The 16,156-nt window shown below is 39.5% G+C and overlaps 2 protein-coding genes and 1 non-coding gene across 3 annotated transcripts; all 3 read left to right on the top strand.

The window, feature by feature from the left end:
- Window positions 1–4,523: 4,523 nt before the first annotated feature.
- Window positions 4,524–7,073, top strand: LOC115249592 (homeobox protein Hox-D11b-like). Its single transcript, XM_029835356.1, has 3 exons — window positions 4,524–4,719; window positions 5,677–5,815; window positions 6,469–7,073. The coding sequence occupies exons 1-3, from the start codon at window positions 4,545–4,547 to the stop codon at window positions 6,560–6,562; spliced, it is 408 nt and encodes a 135-aa protein (XP_029691216.1). The 5' UTR covers window positions 4,524–4,544; the 3' UTR covers window positions 6,563–7,073.
- A 2,968-nt stretch (window positions 7,074–10,041) lies between these two features.
- LOC101061255 (homeobox protein Hox-D9b) lies at window positions 10,042–13,000 on the top strand. The gene is made up of 2 exons (XM_003963805.3): window positions 10,042–10,678; window positions 11,437–13,000. The coding sequence occupies exons 1-2, from the start codon at window positions 10,042–10,044 to the stop codon at window positions 11,679–11,681; spliced, it is 882 nt and encodes a 293-aa protein (XP_003963854.2). The 3' UTR covers window positions 11,682–13,000.
- Window positions 13,001–14,291: 1,291 nt separating this feature from the next.
- Window positions 14,292–14,363, top strand: trnaq-cug (transfer RNA glutamine (anticodon CUG)). Its single transcript has one exon. It is a non-coding gene; the product is annotated as a tRNA-Gln (tRNA).
- The last annotated feature ends 1,793 nt before the right edge of the window (window positions 14,364–16,156 follow it).

Genomic DNA, 16,156 nt, shown 5'->3' with positions numbered 1-16,156 from the left:
TATCATTATTAAAGAGAATATTCAATTACTTGACCAAGACCTCTTAAATCACTTATTTCTCTTTCATATTTCTTTTTATATTGTCTGTGAATACCCACCGTTGGTAAAGAAGAGATCTTTAACAACAAACACTAAAAGGGTTGTGAATTATTTCTCTACAGTAAAAGCTAATGTGGTCTATACTGGGCACCATCTCAGATGCTTGGGCATTTTTCATGTCTTGTTATTTTAAAAATCTGTGAAAAGTGTTGAGAAAAACTAATATTCGGCTCTCGGTTTCTTCGGATCGCAGCATGAGCTGTTTTACATTATGTTTTGTGCAGAGTTCAGCGTTCAGCCTTAAAGCTTACATCTTCTTTAGAGTTATGAGCCTAATAAAACTTTCCCTTTTCACCTTCTCTATCTTCTCTTCATCACGACTTCGAAATTTAAACTATATCGCTACATAAAGAAAGAATGAAAAAAAGTATTAAAACACAACAGCACATCGAATAACATCTTAAAACGGCGCAAACATTAAAAAAAAACGTGTGTGCCTGTGTGGCTGCATATTTAATAATCCTCGATTTATTAATTTATTTATTCAAAAAAAAAATAAAAAAAAACGATGGCAGACTTCGTACAGGTCCATGAATGTATCTTTTGCCGCTTTCGACGAACGTCTGTAGGAATTTATTTTATAATTTATTATTCGATAATTTTGATACTCCCTTATTTTACTCTTAAAATCACACGAATAACGGGGTTTTGTTCTTTCATTTTTGGTCTAATGGTTATCCTTTGTTAGAGACATCCTTCGGCGCGACAACGACGACGACAAAAGCAAAACCGTTAATTAATAGGCTACACCTTTTTAGCATTTTAAGGCATTGAATCGTTTAAATAAAATTCAATCAGCATTAGGTCTTTTCTGACCTCGTTGGCGCACAATACATTTTTACCTTAAATAAAAAAATGTAAAACACTAAAACAAAAATCGGCCTAATCGAGCGTAAGCTCAACCAAGGTTTTGATAATATGAATTTTTAGACTGAATTATCTCAACTTTTTTATTTACTTTCTTCCTTTGGTTTGGTTTGTTTTAGGGAAAGATCCCACAGTAAACAGACCTGAAAACGAATGGAAAAGCAGCTATTTGTGTCGTTTAAAAACAAACCAAAACGTTCAAATGTAAAAAATATACATCTACAATAGAAAGACAATAAAGTGCATATATTCGACAGTTTTCACAGAGGATACGCGCATAAAAATGTATACATTTATTATTATTATATATAAGCTTTCATCCATAGGTCGTTGTGTAGATGTTAGACCACCTTTTTTCTTCAGACAAATTTAAAATGTTGGAAAGGAAACTACAAAAGAGCTTTGCTGAGAGACAAAGAGACACAAAAGCCCAGAAGAGAGGCTGAGAATTACCCTTGAACCTCTCCAGTGGAAAAACACCCATATCCTCCGACAATTTCTGCACTGAGGCCTGAGTTTACAGCCCCCAGCCACACTAATTTACAGCATTTAACTGCAAGTGAGGTTTTAAAAGTGGCTCCATGTCAAAATCAACAAATCAAATTCAAATTTCAACTTTATTGTCATTCTGTTCATATCAAATTAACAAATGAGAAGGCAGTACATAAAAATAATATGAGTCCAGCGGTGAGATTTTAAATGCTGGATAGTCGGACAGCTTGTGGCAGGACGTTCAGTTGTTCAGCAGTCTGGTGGTGGAGTATCTTATGCTGCAGTGGGGCTGCTGTGATGGTAGGAGCTGAACGAAGCGGTTCAGAGGGTGTGAGGAGTCTTTGACAATGTTCGGGGCCCTGCGGTGGCTCAGCAATATGTCCTGGTCAGAGGGAAGGGAGACTCCCATAACCCTTTCTGCTGATTTTACTGCACTCTGCAGGCAGTGCAGCTGAGGAACCAAGATGGCATAAGTCAGAAGGCTCTCCAGTGAAAGGATCTCGAAATTTTGCTCAGGGCAGTTGTTGAGCAGAACATCCAGAATAATTATTCTTTCATTTGCTGGTGTTGCTCTGTCAGTCTGTGTCACTTTTTCTGTCTTCTCTCTGCAGGGTTTGGTGATGTAATGAAGCAGATCTGATCATGTCTTCAGGCTAAAGAAGCAGAGATGAAGATGACAGCTTCTCATTAACGCAGGACTGTTATTTTGCTGTGCGCTTTCACTGGAGCACTAAAGCTGCACCATATTTATCGCTTCAGGTACATCCTTGAAAGAAAAATAAAAGTTCTTATAGACCAGTTGTTTTTTTCCCAAAATTGCTAAAGACATACTAATTACCCCTTAGGACAGGGAATAGTACATTTAAAAAAAATAATAATTTATGGTCATTGCAGATGTGTCTGCTTTCCTGAACCTTGAGGAAATAGCAACATTTGAGACAGTGGCCATATTGAAATAGTTGACTCTGCATTTAGTGTAGGTAAGCATTTCAATAATTTGTTTATCATTAGTTTTGATGTAATAAATGGGGTGAAAATGATTATTAACAGCTAAATTCTACTAATGAATCTGGTATCTTTTTATGAATGCTGACGTTGATCCCGAGCCGTTCTTCCTGGTCACTCCAGCATGAAGTCACCAGGCCCAACACTCCAGGTTCTGACCTCATTTCTGCACAGAGAGAAGTTTAAGTTGCATCCCCCATCTTCATGTAAAGTACACACAGTTAAAGGACTGATTCGGGTTCCTTTCAATAGAGTCTATAAGTAGTAAAAAGCAAAAGCCTTCACTGTTTCCACTCAGCCTTTTCTCAGGCTTGTCCCTCATTTTCCTCATTTCATTCTTCCTCAGAATTCCGTGCCTGCGTTTGAGATGGTAGAACTCATGACAGTGAGTGTGTGCAGCCTACTATCACCAAACAGGCTGTGCATGATGTCTTAAGTCATCTTGCGTGTTATCAAAACACATTTCTCAGTTTTCACACATCACTGAGGGCTGTGAGTGCTGCGCTCTTCTCGTGCATCCTCGGCTGTGCCTTTAAACCCGTGAAATCCAAAAAATCTCTTGATTTGACACATCCAGGCGCTAACTGGGAAAACCCCGAAGACACTCCAAGGCTCTTTCTCTCAGAAAATGACACCAGCACAAAACAGATTGGAGACGGTGCCGCTGCTGTAATGGGGAAGACTCTCCTGCTGAACACATATAAATATTTAATGGTTGATGATAATGTTGCAAAAATTCGTAAATTTTAAAAAATCCGTTAAGAACAAAGCTATGATGTCGCCTGCATAATGCTTAAGCTATACTGCAACCCTAAAATAAATCTGCTGCAGACATTTTGGAGAATAAAATTAACTTCAAACCAACTCAAGACGAACACTAACGATCCCAGAGGCCAAAACATTCAAAAATGCTCTTGCTGGGTTTAAAACTAAACCATTTGGCCCCATAAAGTAAATGGAGGGCCTCTGTCATAAAAGTGAAAACTCTTTGAAGTTCAGCCATTTAATGACATAATGACATGCTTTCCTCCACCATTAGAATGCTACATAACTGACTTTCTTTTATTATGGTTATACTTGCCATTACCCACGTTTTATATATTATTATGTGTGCACTATACACGTATTAGTCATGTTCAGGGGATCCATCCAAACCAAAGTAAGAGAGTATCATTAAATTTTATGTTGAAGCCTTTAATTGTTTTAATTAAAGGTATGGCTACAGTGTTCTAGTTGTAGTTATGGAGGGGTATAACATAACTCACTTTAAAATTAATATCCTCTGATATGACAAAACAGTACAGCCCATGCAGCGTGAATGTAGTTAATTGCACTCAGCAGACTCGATTCAGACTCAAGGTCAAACTCGGCAGTATTAATTTCCCACTTTCCAGAGGACTTTGACGAGTGATTTCATCATGCTTTCAGGGCAGAATCAGTGGTTTATTGTCAAAGTTATTTTTCTTTTCACCTTCAGGGGCTAGATCACGATGCAGAGCAAGATTGTTCCGGTTATTATTCTATTAACGCCAGTACATTAAGAACTCAATTGCGGCGCCCGAGTAGAACGAGTGGAACCAACGTTCTGGTTGTTCTCATTGTTTTCTGTCATTTTAGAAACCTTTTTTAAAAAATTGTTATCCATGTTTTCATCGAGCTTCAGCTATCCTTCTAAGACTAGTCCTCTAACTTCGCCCTTTTTAGCGGAGCACAGCAGCGCGTCGGGACGGAGGCTGGAGCACCGGAGCCTCTGCGACCATGAACCGCGGCATCAGTACCGACCCCCGTGGGAATGGAATCCCTACCCGACGAACGGTCCCATCGCCTCCCCGACATGCTTCGACTTTCCACAGGATCACCAAGGCCTGCCTTCGCCGTCTGGGGTGATTTTCAACCCCAGCGACCGCTTCCTTTACGCGCCATCCGGTCCGCACTTTCAACGCGGATTCCCCGCGGAGCCGCGGGCTCTCCTCGGCAGGTACTCGGCGTTCGGCTCGGACTCACAGCTCTTCTTCCATGATGGACGGAACAGGGTCTTGCCGCCGGGTTTCGACCAGTTTTTCGACTATGCTGCAGAGGGGATGAAGGAGAGAATCACACCTGGCATCCGACCGGGGCAGGTGGATCCTGCCGAGTGGCTGAGGAGTCCTGACGGGGAGAGCAGCGAGGAGAGGGCGGGGACAGACTCGGTGGAAGCTCCGGAGGAGAAGGAGGACGCGCATTCATCCGGCGGCTGTGGAGAAAGTCAAGCACAGAGTAAGTCTTTCAAAACCCTGTTGTAATAGCGTGCGTTTCCGTATGTAGCAAAGACATTTAACATAATTATCGTGGTGTATCGTGGCCTGATTTCAGTGTGAGAGTGGGTCCCAACAAGAGTGGATTCAAAAGTAAATCTTGACATTGTGAGCAATTACTAATATTCTAAATGAAATGTATTGATTACTGCATTGTCAAATGTATTTTTTTATGTGTATTTTGTTAATGTAATTGTTTTGTGCATTTAAACATGGACTGGGATATTTTTATTTTTGTTGCATGCTGACTGACAGTGGCTAATCCAAAGGTCACATGCTTGACCTGCTTGTATTCCATATGAAAAAGAAAATGTGTCAGTTAGGTTCAAGTTAAAGTGATGCATGTGAGTATTTCTAATGTGAACATGAGCCCCATGAAGATTATGGCATGTTTGAAGACACTGAATGAGAAACTAACTATCTATCTATCTATCTATCTATCTATCTATCTATCTATCTATCTATCTATCTATCTATCTATCTATCTATCTATCTATCTATCTATCTATCTATCTACATGTACATTTTTTCTGTTGATTTAAAGGACATGGTAGTGCTTTATTCATTGATTTACGTAATTTTTCTTTCTGATAAAATCATCTGTTTGAGTCTCTTCTGTAGCAAAGCATCTCCCCAACATGCTGCTGCCTTCTTTGTCAATGTAATGTTGCTATAGAGACTGAAGGCCTTTTCTGCCAGAGAATTTCATTCCTGTGTATGACACACTTGTGCAAAAGAGATGTGATTGATTTTTCATATTAAAAAGTGGCATCAAAAGCATCTAAATCCATCAGTAATTGTGACATTAAAACCAAACGCAGCCAGATTAGACTATATAAACGCCTGACACATCAGTAATGTGATTTAAAGAATTATAATCCATCGCTACATCTGATTGAGCTCTTCTGTGTCTCTGCAGAACCTTGTACAAGGAGAAAGAAGCGGTGTCCCTATTCCAAACAACAGATCATAGAGCTGGAGAGAGAGTTCTTATTCAACATTTACATCAACAAGGACAGGCGCATGCAGTTGTCTCACCTTCTGCGTCTCACAGATCGGTGTGTTAATAATCCTCTCAATCAGGATTCTTTTTTTACTTAACCATTATTTTACAGGTAATTTCTAGTGGCAGGATGAAGAATTCATGGTGAAGTGAGATTCAAGCAGAAGAATTTCAACCACAGAAAGTCCAGCTTAAACACTGCATTAATGCTTAAGGCCACACAGTCATATTTATCAGGCACATGCCCATGCTGTATGCATAACCCATCTGAACAGGAAATCACAAGAAAGTGCCATATGAAAAAGGAGAAAAAAGTCCCTCCATCAGAATTCCTGGAAGCGAGATTGTCCTCACTTGTTACATTTCATCTTGCCACTGTGTCAAATTGTCATGGCCAGTGAAATGCACAACACACAAGTGTGTCTAAACTGGGTTTTATGTGCAATGTCAGGCTTATTCTTAACAAAATAACTTCAGCATAGACGACGCAAACCTGTGGTGTGCAGGAATATCAAAGGTATCAGTGTGTGATAGCGCAAAATAAGAACCATAAGAATATTTCTGGCTGAAACACTGTTACTGTAGGTGAAGATAGTTGGTCAATGTCAGCTGCATATTGTCATATGGAGAGTGTCTCTAAGATATTTCTCATGAAATGTCAACACCTACAAACAAAAACACCCGTATGTTCTTTTGTTTTCGGCTCAGGCAGGTGAAGATCTGGTTCCAGAACAGGAGGATGAAAGAGAAGAAGCTGAAACGAGAGATGCTTCAGTATTACACAGCATACCACCAGTTTTGACGAGGGACAGAGGAAAATGGACCGGATGTCATTTCAAGGTCAAGCACAAACTGCGATAACAGTAACAAAAATGTTAATAACATGTGCATGTGCAACATTTTAAAACATCCTTTAAACAATAGCTTCTTTTTTTGAATTTAGGATGCATATTTTCCTCTGAGGTCATGTGATTCCAGTCTCTGAAGATTATTCTTCTTCCTGCCTCAGGCCCCTTCTATGAATAGTAACTGTTGAATCGTGGCTTTAAAGAAAGATACACAAATACGAATGCTATTTATTTTTCCTTAATGTTGGCAAGAAATGTAGTAATCTGCACAAAATCAAATCTGATCTCATATTTGTCTCGCAATAATTTAATCAAGTATTTCAAAAGGTGGTGCTTTATGGCTGAATATTGTTTTAATGCAGTGAATTCAAGTAATGATATAATTTGATCCGGATGTCCCATTTGTATCAGAAATTTATACTCTTAATTTTCTCATACAACACAATAAAGTGTGTTTTTTAATCACATGTGACCAGACTGATTCTGTTATTTAATATCCTTTTATTACTGCACATTTTATATTGTCAAATATAAGTAATCTCAATTGTTGGGACTTTTCTTTTTTCAAGCTAATTTTGATTGACCAAATCTGTTGTCTTGAATCATCCACACCATAATTTGTGATATTTTCCTAATAAAATACATGTCATTTGTCATTTGTCATTTCAGCAACACAAATAAACTCAGGCTCACTTTTTTGTCATATTATTTGTTACAAAAAAAAGAAAAAAAACTTCTACATACAAATCCACAACAATGGATGGCAATGGAGGGGGATACGGAAATAAATACATCAACAACTTTGATTTGTTCTCTCTGCTCTCCACTGCTGTTGATTCAAAGCAAATGGACAGAAGGAAAACACTGAGTCCAAGGCTGCAGATGAACCTTGAACCGCAACACAGTCACAGCCACCATTTCCTCAACCCAGTGACTTTTATTGGGGCAATACAGACAGTCTGCTGTCTCTCTCTTTGTCTCACACATCCACTCAATCTGCGTGTGTGTGTGTGTGTATATGTGTGTGTGTGTGTGTGTGTGTGTGGGTGAGGGACAGAGACTGTGCATTAGTGTGTGACTTCGAGATGAAAGGAGAGGTTGAAACTAGAGGCATTCAACCTAATGACCTACAATAAACTCGGCTGGAAAAATGCTGAACCCTTTTGCCAACACACTACCACTGAAATGTTCATTCTAAATCCTAATTTGATAAAAGAGAATTAATTTTGGAGCAGTTGAACAGCAATGTATCAGTGCAGTGCATTATATGGGAGCAAATCTGATTAAATTGAACCTCTTTTTTTCCCCCCTTTGGTTGCACAGTTGAACATTTAAACTTCATTATTTTGAGTAATGGTCATCAGTTTGACCCTGCAAAGCTGTTTTCACAATAGTTACTGAAATTCTAATCCCATCATTTGGGACCTTGCAATAGTTGGAACCCTGGTGTAAAGATTTCAAACTTGGATTCAAACAAGTCTAAACGCAATCTTTAAGCTTTTAACTGTGGCTGATCATTGATGCAACAACGTCTGCCATCTTGTCTGCACACATGGTTTGTAAGTGCAGGTTGATGCTGCAGCCCTTTTTTGATGTTGGTTAAGCAGGACGTGATAAGAAAAAGGAAACCACAGACCTGTTTTTTAGTCATGTTAACTCCATTTTGTATTGTGGCGCTCTGCAAATCCCTTTCTAAATGTCTGCTGATTCCATCATCAGCCCATGCAGTAAAATAGTATCTGGATTCATGGAGACGCCTGCACGTGACTGGTTTATAAAACACCACCTCGTTTTTTGGCCTCATCCCATTGTTAGAGGACACCATGTTTGTGCAAGAGCCTGAAATCAATAACAATTTCCCAGGCAGACCAGGGCTGAATCTCAAATGACTATTTTCTGACATTGTGGGATGCAAAATCACATCTCCCGTGCATAACATGCTATTTCACCCAAGTGAACAATGCTAAAATAGGCATTTATTACCAATAATGTAAAGTGAACATTGTCTCAGTGATGTGTTGAGGGTGGTCAGGTGTAACTTTATTTAAAGGTTAAAAAGAAAGCACTGATGCCCGATACACATTTAGTTACAGAATCTGAGCAGCCTTCACATTCAGAAACAGATTTATTCGCTTTCATACCACGTCTCCAAACAAAAACAGGGCTGTCCTGCTTCAGGTTATACGTTTCATTGACCGCAGGGGTCAGAACCTACACACAGTCGGACCACTTTCCAGTGAGCATGTGAGCGCCAAAACAGTCAGCAAACCAGAAAGAAAGCATCGGTTGCGATACTTTTTATCTGCATAATGCAGCTAACACACGGGAAACGCACCTCGTAACACCAGACACTGTAGCAATGCAGCAACACATGAGGGTGGAACACTGATGGGCTGTGAACTGATTTAGGGTTCAGACCAAAAAAAGAAACTCTGAATTTAGGGTGAATTCAGTGATGCATTAAACTGTGTGCTGAATTGAAATGAAGTGTCATCAGAGCAAACTTGCATTCACCATCAATTAATGTGCCTGATGCTAATAATAAAAGACTTTCCAGATTCTAATGGGAAATTTACAGAAGTGCTAGAAAAGGTGCTATGCACACACCAACAAATCTCTTTATTCCCCTCCAGCCAGTGGGACAACACGTCCACACACAATTAGAAATTACTCTTGCAGTGTTTTACTCAAATTTAATATATTTGGAAAAATACCACTTCCTTCAGTAGTTCTTGTTTTTCCCCCAAATTAAAAAACAAAACAACGAACCCATCACATTCAAGTATATCAGACCAATTTCAAAGGTTAAAGTTCTTCAGGACCTGCTCCACACAGATTTGCCAGTTGAATTTTGAGAAATCAAAAGCGACAATGTTGCTTAAAATATATGAAAGTGCGTTTTAATAGAGGAAACGGAATAATCCATATGTAATTCTGAATGAAAGCTCAAGATCAAGGAACATTAGACAAAGAAAAGCCCTTCTCTTCCACACACACGAACACACACACAAAGAGAGAGAGAGGGAAAGAGAGAGAGAGAGAAAGAGAGAGAGAGAGAGTAGAGAGCACAACCTTCAAACAAGTTGTAAAGTGCTACCTGCTACCTTTTATTCTGCTTGTAAAGACTTTAAAAGCCCAATTTTGACTTCTCGCCTATGCTCGGACCCATTTGGCAGCATTCCGGGACCATCACATTTCTGAGCAAAAGAATCCACTTGATTTATCTCCTACACTGGGTAAATAAGGTCTAACCATGTGATCCACATTGTGACCAATGGGCAGCCATGAAGAAGGTACGGGCAGGAAAAAAATACTACCATTTTAAGGGAGGATGGAAGCCACTATACCAGCCCCTCTAACATTTTACAGTTACACTTAAGTGTCGTTTTATTGGAATAATAAAATAAACATGTCGCTAACGAATTATTATTCCATGATGGGGCTGCAGACTGATGAGCCGTATGGTGCGCATTTTATCCCGGGAGGCTTGCAGGGTTCGTCGGTCGGATGCGCAAAACCAGTCCGAGGATCAGAGGAAGAGGATGGGACCACCGGCTCACACATTCCTGATTTTTCACATTTATCCAATAAGCAAACGAGCCTGAATGGATTTTCCTCTTGGACAAACACCGCGAATCCCACCTCATCGTCCTCTCCGCAGCTGCATTCCACCCCGAGCCATTTCCAAACACATCACTTTCTGAGTCACCACCACCCCTACTACGGCCCCCAGACGCAGACCCACACCGAGCACGTCGCATCTTCCGCGGCGAGCGAGAGCAGATTCGTCCGCAGCTGGGAAGGAGCTCCGGCCCCGGAGGTAAATCTTTCTCATGTGTCTGAGGAGTTCCAGGCGTGCGTCCCCCCTCAGACCGGCCTCCCCAGTCCCAGACAGACCTTCGACGACGTGAAACCAGAGAATTCACCGGCCCCACATGACAGCCCCGCGGATTCCAGCTTCGACAGACCGACAGAGGTGGTCCTGGAACGGCTGGGAGCCGCCGAGGAACCGAAGAAGAAGCCGGAGCGCAAGAAAGACGGCGAGGAGAGAAAAACGCAGACGAACGCTGGTAAAAATCGACTGAAGAATGTTTATTTGTGTGTGTGTGTGTGTGTGTGTGTGTGTGTGTGTGTGTGTGTGTGTGTGTGTGTGTGTGTGTGTTGGACAGAGAGGAGAGGAAGAACGTGGGCTAAGCAAGTGTCTGTGACTTTTATAGCCCTATAAATGTCGTGTAAACGGTAAAATATAAAACTTTATTGTCCATTATTATAATTAAGCTGCTGTTGCTGTTATTCAGTTTGTCGAGAAAGAAAATGCAGCATTTCTGGAAGAAAATTGAATTCTTCCAGAAAGTTTTCCCCTGTTATTTACTTTATAAGATGGTAAGCTTTTTAGGGGGAAATGGCACCCGAAGAAAGTTCAAGATCATAAAAAATCAATTAGTGACTGGTTTCAGTTGTTATTTTCAGTTACTTCTGTTTAACCATAAACAACAATTTCAGTGGATTTAAACAGAACTGAGAAGGAACCCCTTATTAACGCCGTTTTCTTTAATAACAAGAACTTAAAGATATTTGAGTCAAATAGGTAAATGATAGAAGACCCTACATTTATTTTAATTAGGCGTGAAGTTAGTGGCGTGCTTGGTGCAACAATTTATAACTAAATCTGAGCATGAATATAAAACGGAAACGAATAAGGTCCTAGCTGTGGTTAAAACGTGTTTCCCTTTCTAATGATCCAAAAGTTGCAGGCTCATAAAATGTCTTCCGGATCTTTGTTTTTTTCAGTTTTGCGGAATCAGTTTTTTTTTTTCCATCACTGCAGAGAATCCATCAGTGAGTTGGATCCACGCAAAGTCCACCCGGAAGAAAAGGTGTCCTTACACCAAACACCAGACCCTGGAGCTGGAGAAGGAGTTCCTGTACAACATGTACCTGACCAGGGATCGGCGGCTGGAGGTAGCGGGACTCTTAAATCTGACCGAGCGGCAGGTTAAAATCTGGTTCCAGAACAGGCGGATGAAGATGAAGAAGCTGATGATGCGGGACAGGAGGAGTGTGAACCAATGAGGCTCCGTCGAGCCCAACACCTCTGCCCTCCTCTGCGTCATCTTTTTTTATTGTCGGTGTAGAAATCCTCCATCTGCATGTGGAAGACAGAGCATCCAACCGGAAGTGTAAATAAAAGAACGCGCCATTTAAAAGGAAATAGTTAGAATCGTAGTTGTATCGACGGCTTTACTGCTTTTTATTTTATTTTTTATTTTAAAAAACACATCTGTTTTTGCTAAGCTCGTACCTCATGTGTCCAAGTTTACTGGCGCATAGTTGACTTCACATAAATTTCCTGAACTCTCTGCCAAAATGCAAAGTGTCCTCATAAAAGCTGCGCTCGGTGTGCCAGATGAGCCTGATCTCATGTCTGAGCACCTGTCTGTTATTCTCTGTGAAGCTAGTCTATAGATAAAATAAATAAATAACAAAATGACGCCTCAAACCTAGAATAAGTGCCTAAAAATAAGAAAAACCTGGCCAGATTTATTTTAAAATACAAAAGTTTATGTCATTGGTTTGAAATGCTTTAGTTTCTGCTTCGCACAGGCCGAATTTGAAAGTGCTATTTTGACATGGAATCCGCAGAGATCACGCACACAAATGTGAATTTCCAATATGTTAAACTGATTTTTAAAAAAAATCTATTTAAAGGTGCTGCTTCGCGAGCACTTTTATGGGCATGTTATTTATGAGAAAAGTGTTTTATTTGTGTTTTGTAATAATTTGCTTTTGTATTGCTAGATTGTGACCAGGAGTAATCGACCTGGGTAGGCCTGTGTCATGATGTCATCCAAAAAAAAGAATATATCCATTCAGAAACTGGAGAGATGTCGTTGGATGTTTTGCTTAAATGCATTCAAGATCAGCATTTATTCCGATTAAACATTGAAAGAAGCTAGAAAAACAGGCCGATTCAAGAGCACTCTATAAACCGAGATATAATGGACTTGTTTTCTTTATTTTGCTATTTTTTTATATTCCGATTATGTACCGAGGATATTCGTCGCCGTTGTTGTTGTTGCTATTGTTGTTGTTATAGCCTGTTCTGTGTGTTACAAATGCTCATTTATTATTATATAAATAATATCACACACGCACACACACATACACACACACACACACACACACACACACACACACACACACCTCTATTACCTCTGCAAACGCAATATCGAACGTATTTAAGTCTTTGAATGTGTTCCGTCAGGATTTAACAGGCTATGTTAGCCTATAGCTCACGTGACTGAACTGTCAGACCCCCACCTGGGGAAATGCTGCTTGTGAGGTGTTTTATCATCAACCTGATCCCAATAAAATCTTTGTGTCATTGTTAATTTCGTTCCTGCTTTTTCGAATTATTTTTTAAATTTTATTATATACTCATTTCATGAGATGAGGCTCTTGTATGCGTGTGTGTGTGTGTGTGTGTGTGTGTGTGTGTGTGTGTGTGTGTGTGTGTGTGTGTGTGTGTGTGTGTGTGTGTGTGTGTGTGTGTAAAATTCTGGGAATTCTGCTCCTTTTTTCGTCAAAGTCAGCTCCTTGTTTGGTTGCCTCATTTATTGCGGTCATAATCTGCGCCTTCCTACTGCAGGGTCATAAAGCAACAGCATGCATTTGGGGAATAAACGTGACTTTCCCCACACTCTTAACACACACAAGCAGAAAGCGGAGAGGCGCAATAAAGTCATTTAGACCAGACAGCATCGCGCAACTATATGGTTTTATTGGACACAACTTCCTGCCTGAGCTTCGTCTGTCTTTTTAAATGTTAAAGTCATTGATGGGACCAGACCAGACAGCCTGTTTCAGACCAAATCATAAAGGATTTCAATGGCCTTAATTGTCAGGGGGAAAGGAAGGGAACTGAAAGCATTTTATGTACAATTATTACAAAGAAAATTCAAAAGAAACACAAACTCTAAGCCGTTTAGCCTAAAATCGAACTATCTATCTAATATCTTACAATTTTCCAATATAGAAGATTAAGGATTATAAAAATACCATAGGTATTGCTAAAATGAATGTTTAAACCTATAATACGTTGTTTTAATAAAGCTAATACTGCATTTACATTTACAACAAAGAAAACTCTTCCTGTTCTCAAGAAATGATGTAACAACCACAATTGAAAATTGAAAATACTTTAATTAATTTGCACATTCTTGATTGAGTAATTATATTCCCACCACAATTAAAGAGGGAAGTGAAACGATTCCACAGAGATGCAGCACAAGAACGTCATCTTTGTTCTTTTTAGGTCATGGTTCACTGTCAAAATAGCTCATATAAGAAGCTGCAGTGATGGATATAAGAGGATATTCTACAATAGGAGCTCAAACACAACAATCAGAACGAATAATACTCAGTTCATAACAATGTTCATCACAAATATGAGACAATTAACAAAGTAAATGAAATAGTTAGATGTTAACTTTAAAAATAGGAAGGATATATCTGACTGTATCAAAACTTTAAAGCGTATACACATATAAATTGTCTAATTATTTTTTTCTTAGACAAATATCGCCGGCAGCGGACAATATATCACTGCCCAAAATGTGTGCAATAACTACCCCGACCACAAGATGGAGTCACCTACTTGGCTGGTGTGGCGGCGTTACGCACGGTTCTATGGTGTAATGGTTAGCACTCTGGACTCTGAATCCAGCGATCTGAGTTCAAATCTCAGTAGAACCTTCTTATTTTCCTCACAAGCTTGTCTTTATACAACACAATGTTCTTAATTGCAAAAAATATGGGCGCTTATAGGTGGGTGCAGGTTTGTCCTTTTCCAGATTAGGATTTTTCACATATTTAAATATTTGATTTTGAAGCTCGGGTGCTAAGGATGAGCTTCCCCTCCATACATCTAGTTCATCTTTACCTTTTTAAATGCATGTTTTAGATCATTATTTCAAATGCAAGGATCTCTTCATCTATATTAGTTTTGAAAATATGTCTTCAAAGAAAAAAACGATACAATAAAAATGGAAGGTCAAATAATAGTCAAAACCACTACATTTGTACATTCGGTCGAGTTTTGTTTCAGAGGAAATTATTTAGTAACGTGCTTGTCTTATTAATAGTTATCTAAAAACTGTCTTTGTAGCTTAAAACGTATCACGTATTTTTTTGTCGGGCTGAAATAGAGTCATATACTTTAAAGAAAGAATCTCAATATAAAAAAATCATCAAGACAAACAAGACTTCTTTTTTTTTAAAATTAGGATTAATAAGAATTGTCACGGTGAGTTAATTTGACTTTGTTTGTGTGTCTTCTGCCCCCAAGTGGTCAAATATTTGTATTGTTATTACAAGTTTAATCGGTCTTTTTTAATAAAGATTTGGTCTGAAGTTGTTCTCCAATTATCGAGACTGAAACTAGTTATTTCGCCCTTTAACAGATTCATAAGGTCTAGCAATCTTAAGGCTAATTTGAATAAAAGGCGTCAGCATTAGAAATACATTTTTCAATAGTCGTCTTGTGTGTTTTGAATGGAAAAACAAAAATAATCTAATAACTACCATGAGTTATAGGGGATAAAACACATCTTTATATTATCTAAACAGACAAGAGTGGGAGACTGTTCAATTTTACTCATATAAAAAGTATTTATTCATTTTACTATTTTTAGAGTGTATAAGAATTTTTACATTTACCGCCCACATCGCGCAGCTCTCCCAAACACCCAAATACATTAGAACAATAACGAAACAATTGTGTTTTTAAATCCTTGGCTGGATGTGAAGGCTTGTCTGGAATGTTTGACACTCAACAATTTAAGTGATCTGTTGGCTGCGACTGTTTAAACTGTTTCAGTCGTCAAAAAAAGAGGAATATAGTCGTGACGCTTTTGTATTATGGGTTGTTTCTGAGGAGGTGCCGCCGAAATATGCAGCAACATTTATAGCAATATTTTCCAGAGTCGGTGGGGGGGGGGGGTTTCTTTCCAATTTCAATGCACCAGGTGGAATATAATGTGAAACACACCTCTGAGTTGCCATTTCTGCTTGACTTTGTCCGAAAATATCCTACAGCTCTTTGAAAATGAGCTCCTGGCCGCAGCTGCATCTAATTCTCCTTTCCGTCCGTGTGATTTACACACACACACACACACACACACACACACAGACATATACACAGGGGTCATAAAACCGGTTTACGAGCCGAATCTCGCGACCATTGGACACGAGCGGTCATGTGTGCGCGTGCTGCCAGCGTTACCTCACGCGCCACCGCTGTCTCCAGATCCCCGCGCGCCACGATGGACGCTATCTTCACATTTTCGCTTGAGGATTCTCACAAAACCTCTGAAACCCGGCTTTTAATGGTCATATTAATTACAGATTGAACGATGCACCAACAGAATATGTTTAACATGAATGAGAATAAAATGTTGCAAAAATTAATCTCCCCCCACTTTCACCCCCTCCCCCCCCCGACCTAAAAAAGCTGAAATAATGGCATTCATCCGCGAAAGACATGGTAC

Source organism: Takifugu rubripes, chromosome 4, assembly GCF_901000725.2.
Source record: "Takifugu rubripes chromosome 4, fTakRub1.2, whole genome shotgun sequence".
NCBI lineage: Eukaryota > Metazoa > Chordata > Actinopteri > Tetraodontiformes > Tetraodontidae > Takifugu > Takifugu rubripes.
The sequence above is the reverse complement of the archived record's forward strand: the minus strand, read 5'-3'. Positions and strand labels throughout refer to the sequence as shown.

Excerpts from the sequence above, each read along its gene's own strand:
- LOC115249592 (XM_029835356.1), top strand. The coding sequence starts at position 4,545 with ATGAAGGAGAGAATCACACCTGGCATCCGACCGGGGCAGGTGGATCCT. Across the intron at positions 4,720-5,676 it reads TGGAGAAAGTCAAGCACAGA|AACCTTGTACAAGGAGAAAG; the intron begins GTAAGTCTTTCA and ends GTGTCTCTGCAG. Across the intron at positions 5,816-6,468 it reads CTTCTGCGTCTCACAGATCG|GCAGGTGAAGATCTGGTTCC; the intron begins GTGTGTTAATAA and ends TTTTCGGCTCAG.
- LOC101061255 (XM_003963805.3), top strand. The coding sequence starts at position 10,042 with ATGATGGGGCTGCAGACTGATGAGCCGTATGGTGCGCATTTTATCCCG. Across the intron at positions 10,679-11,436 it reads AAAAACGCAGACGAACGCTG|AGAATCCATCAGTGAGTTGG; the intron begins GTAAAAATCGAC and ends CCATCACTGCAG.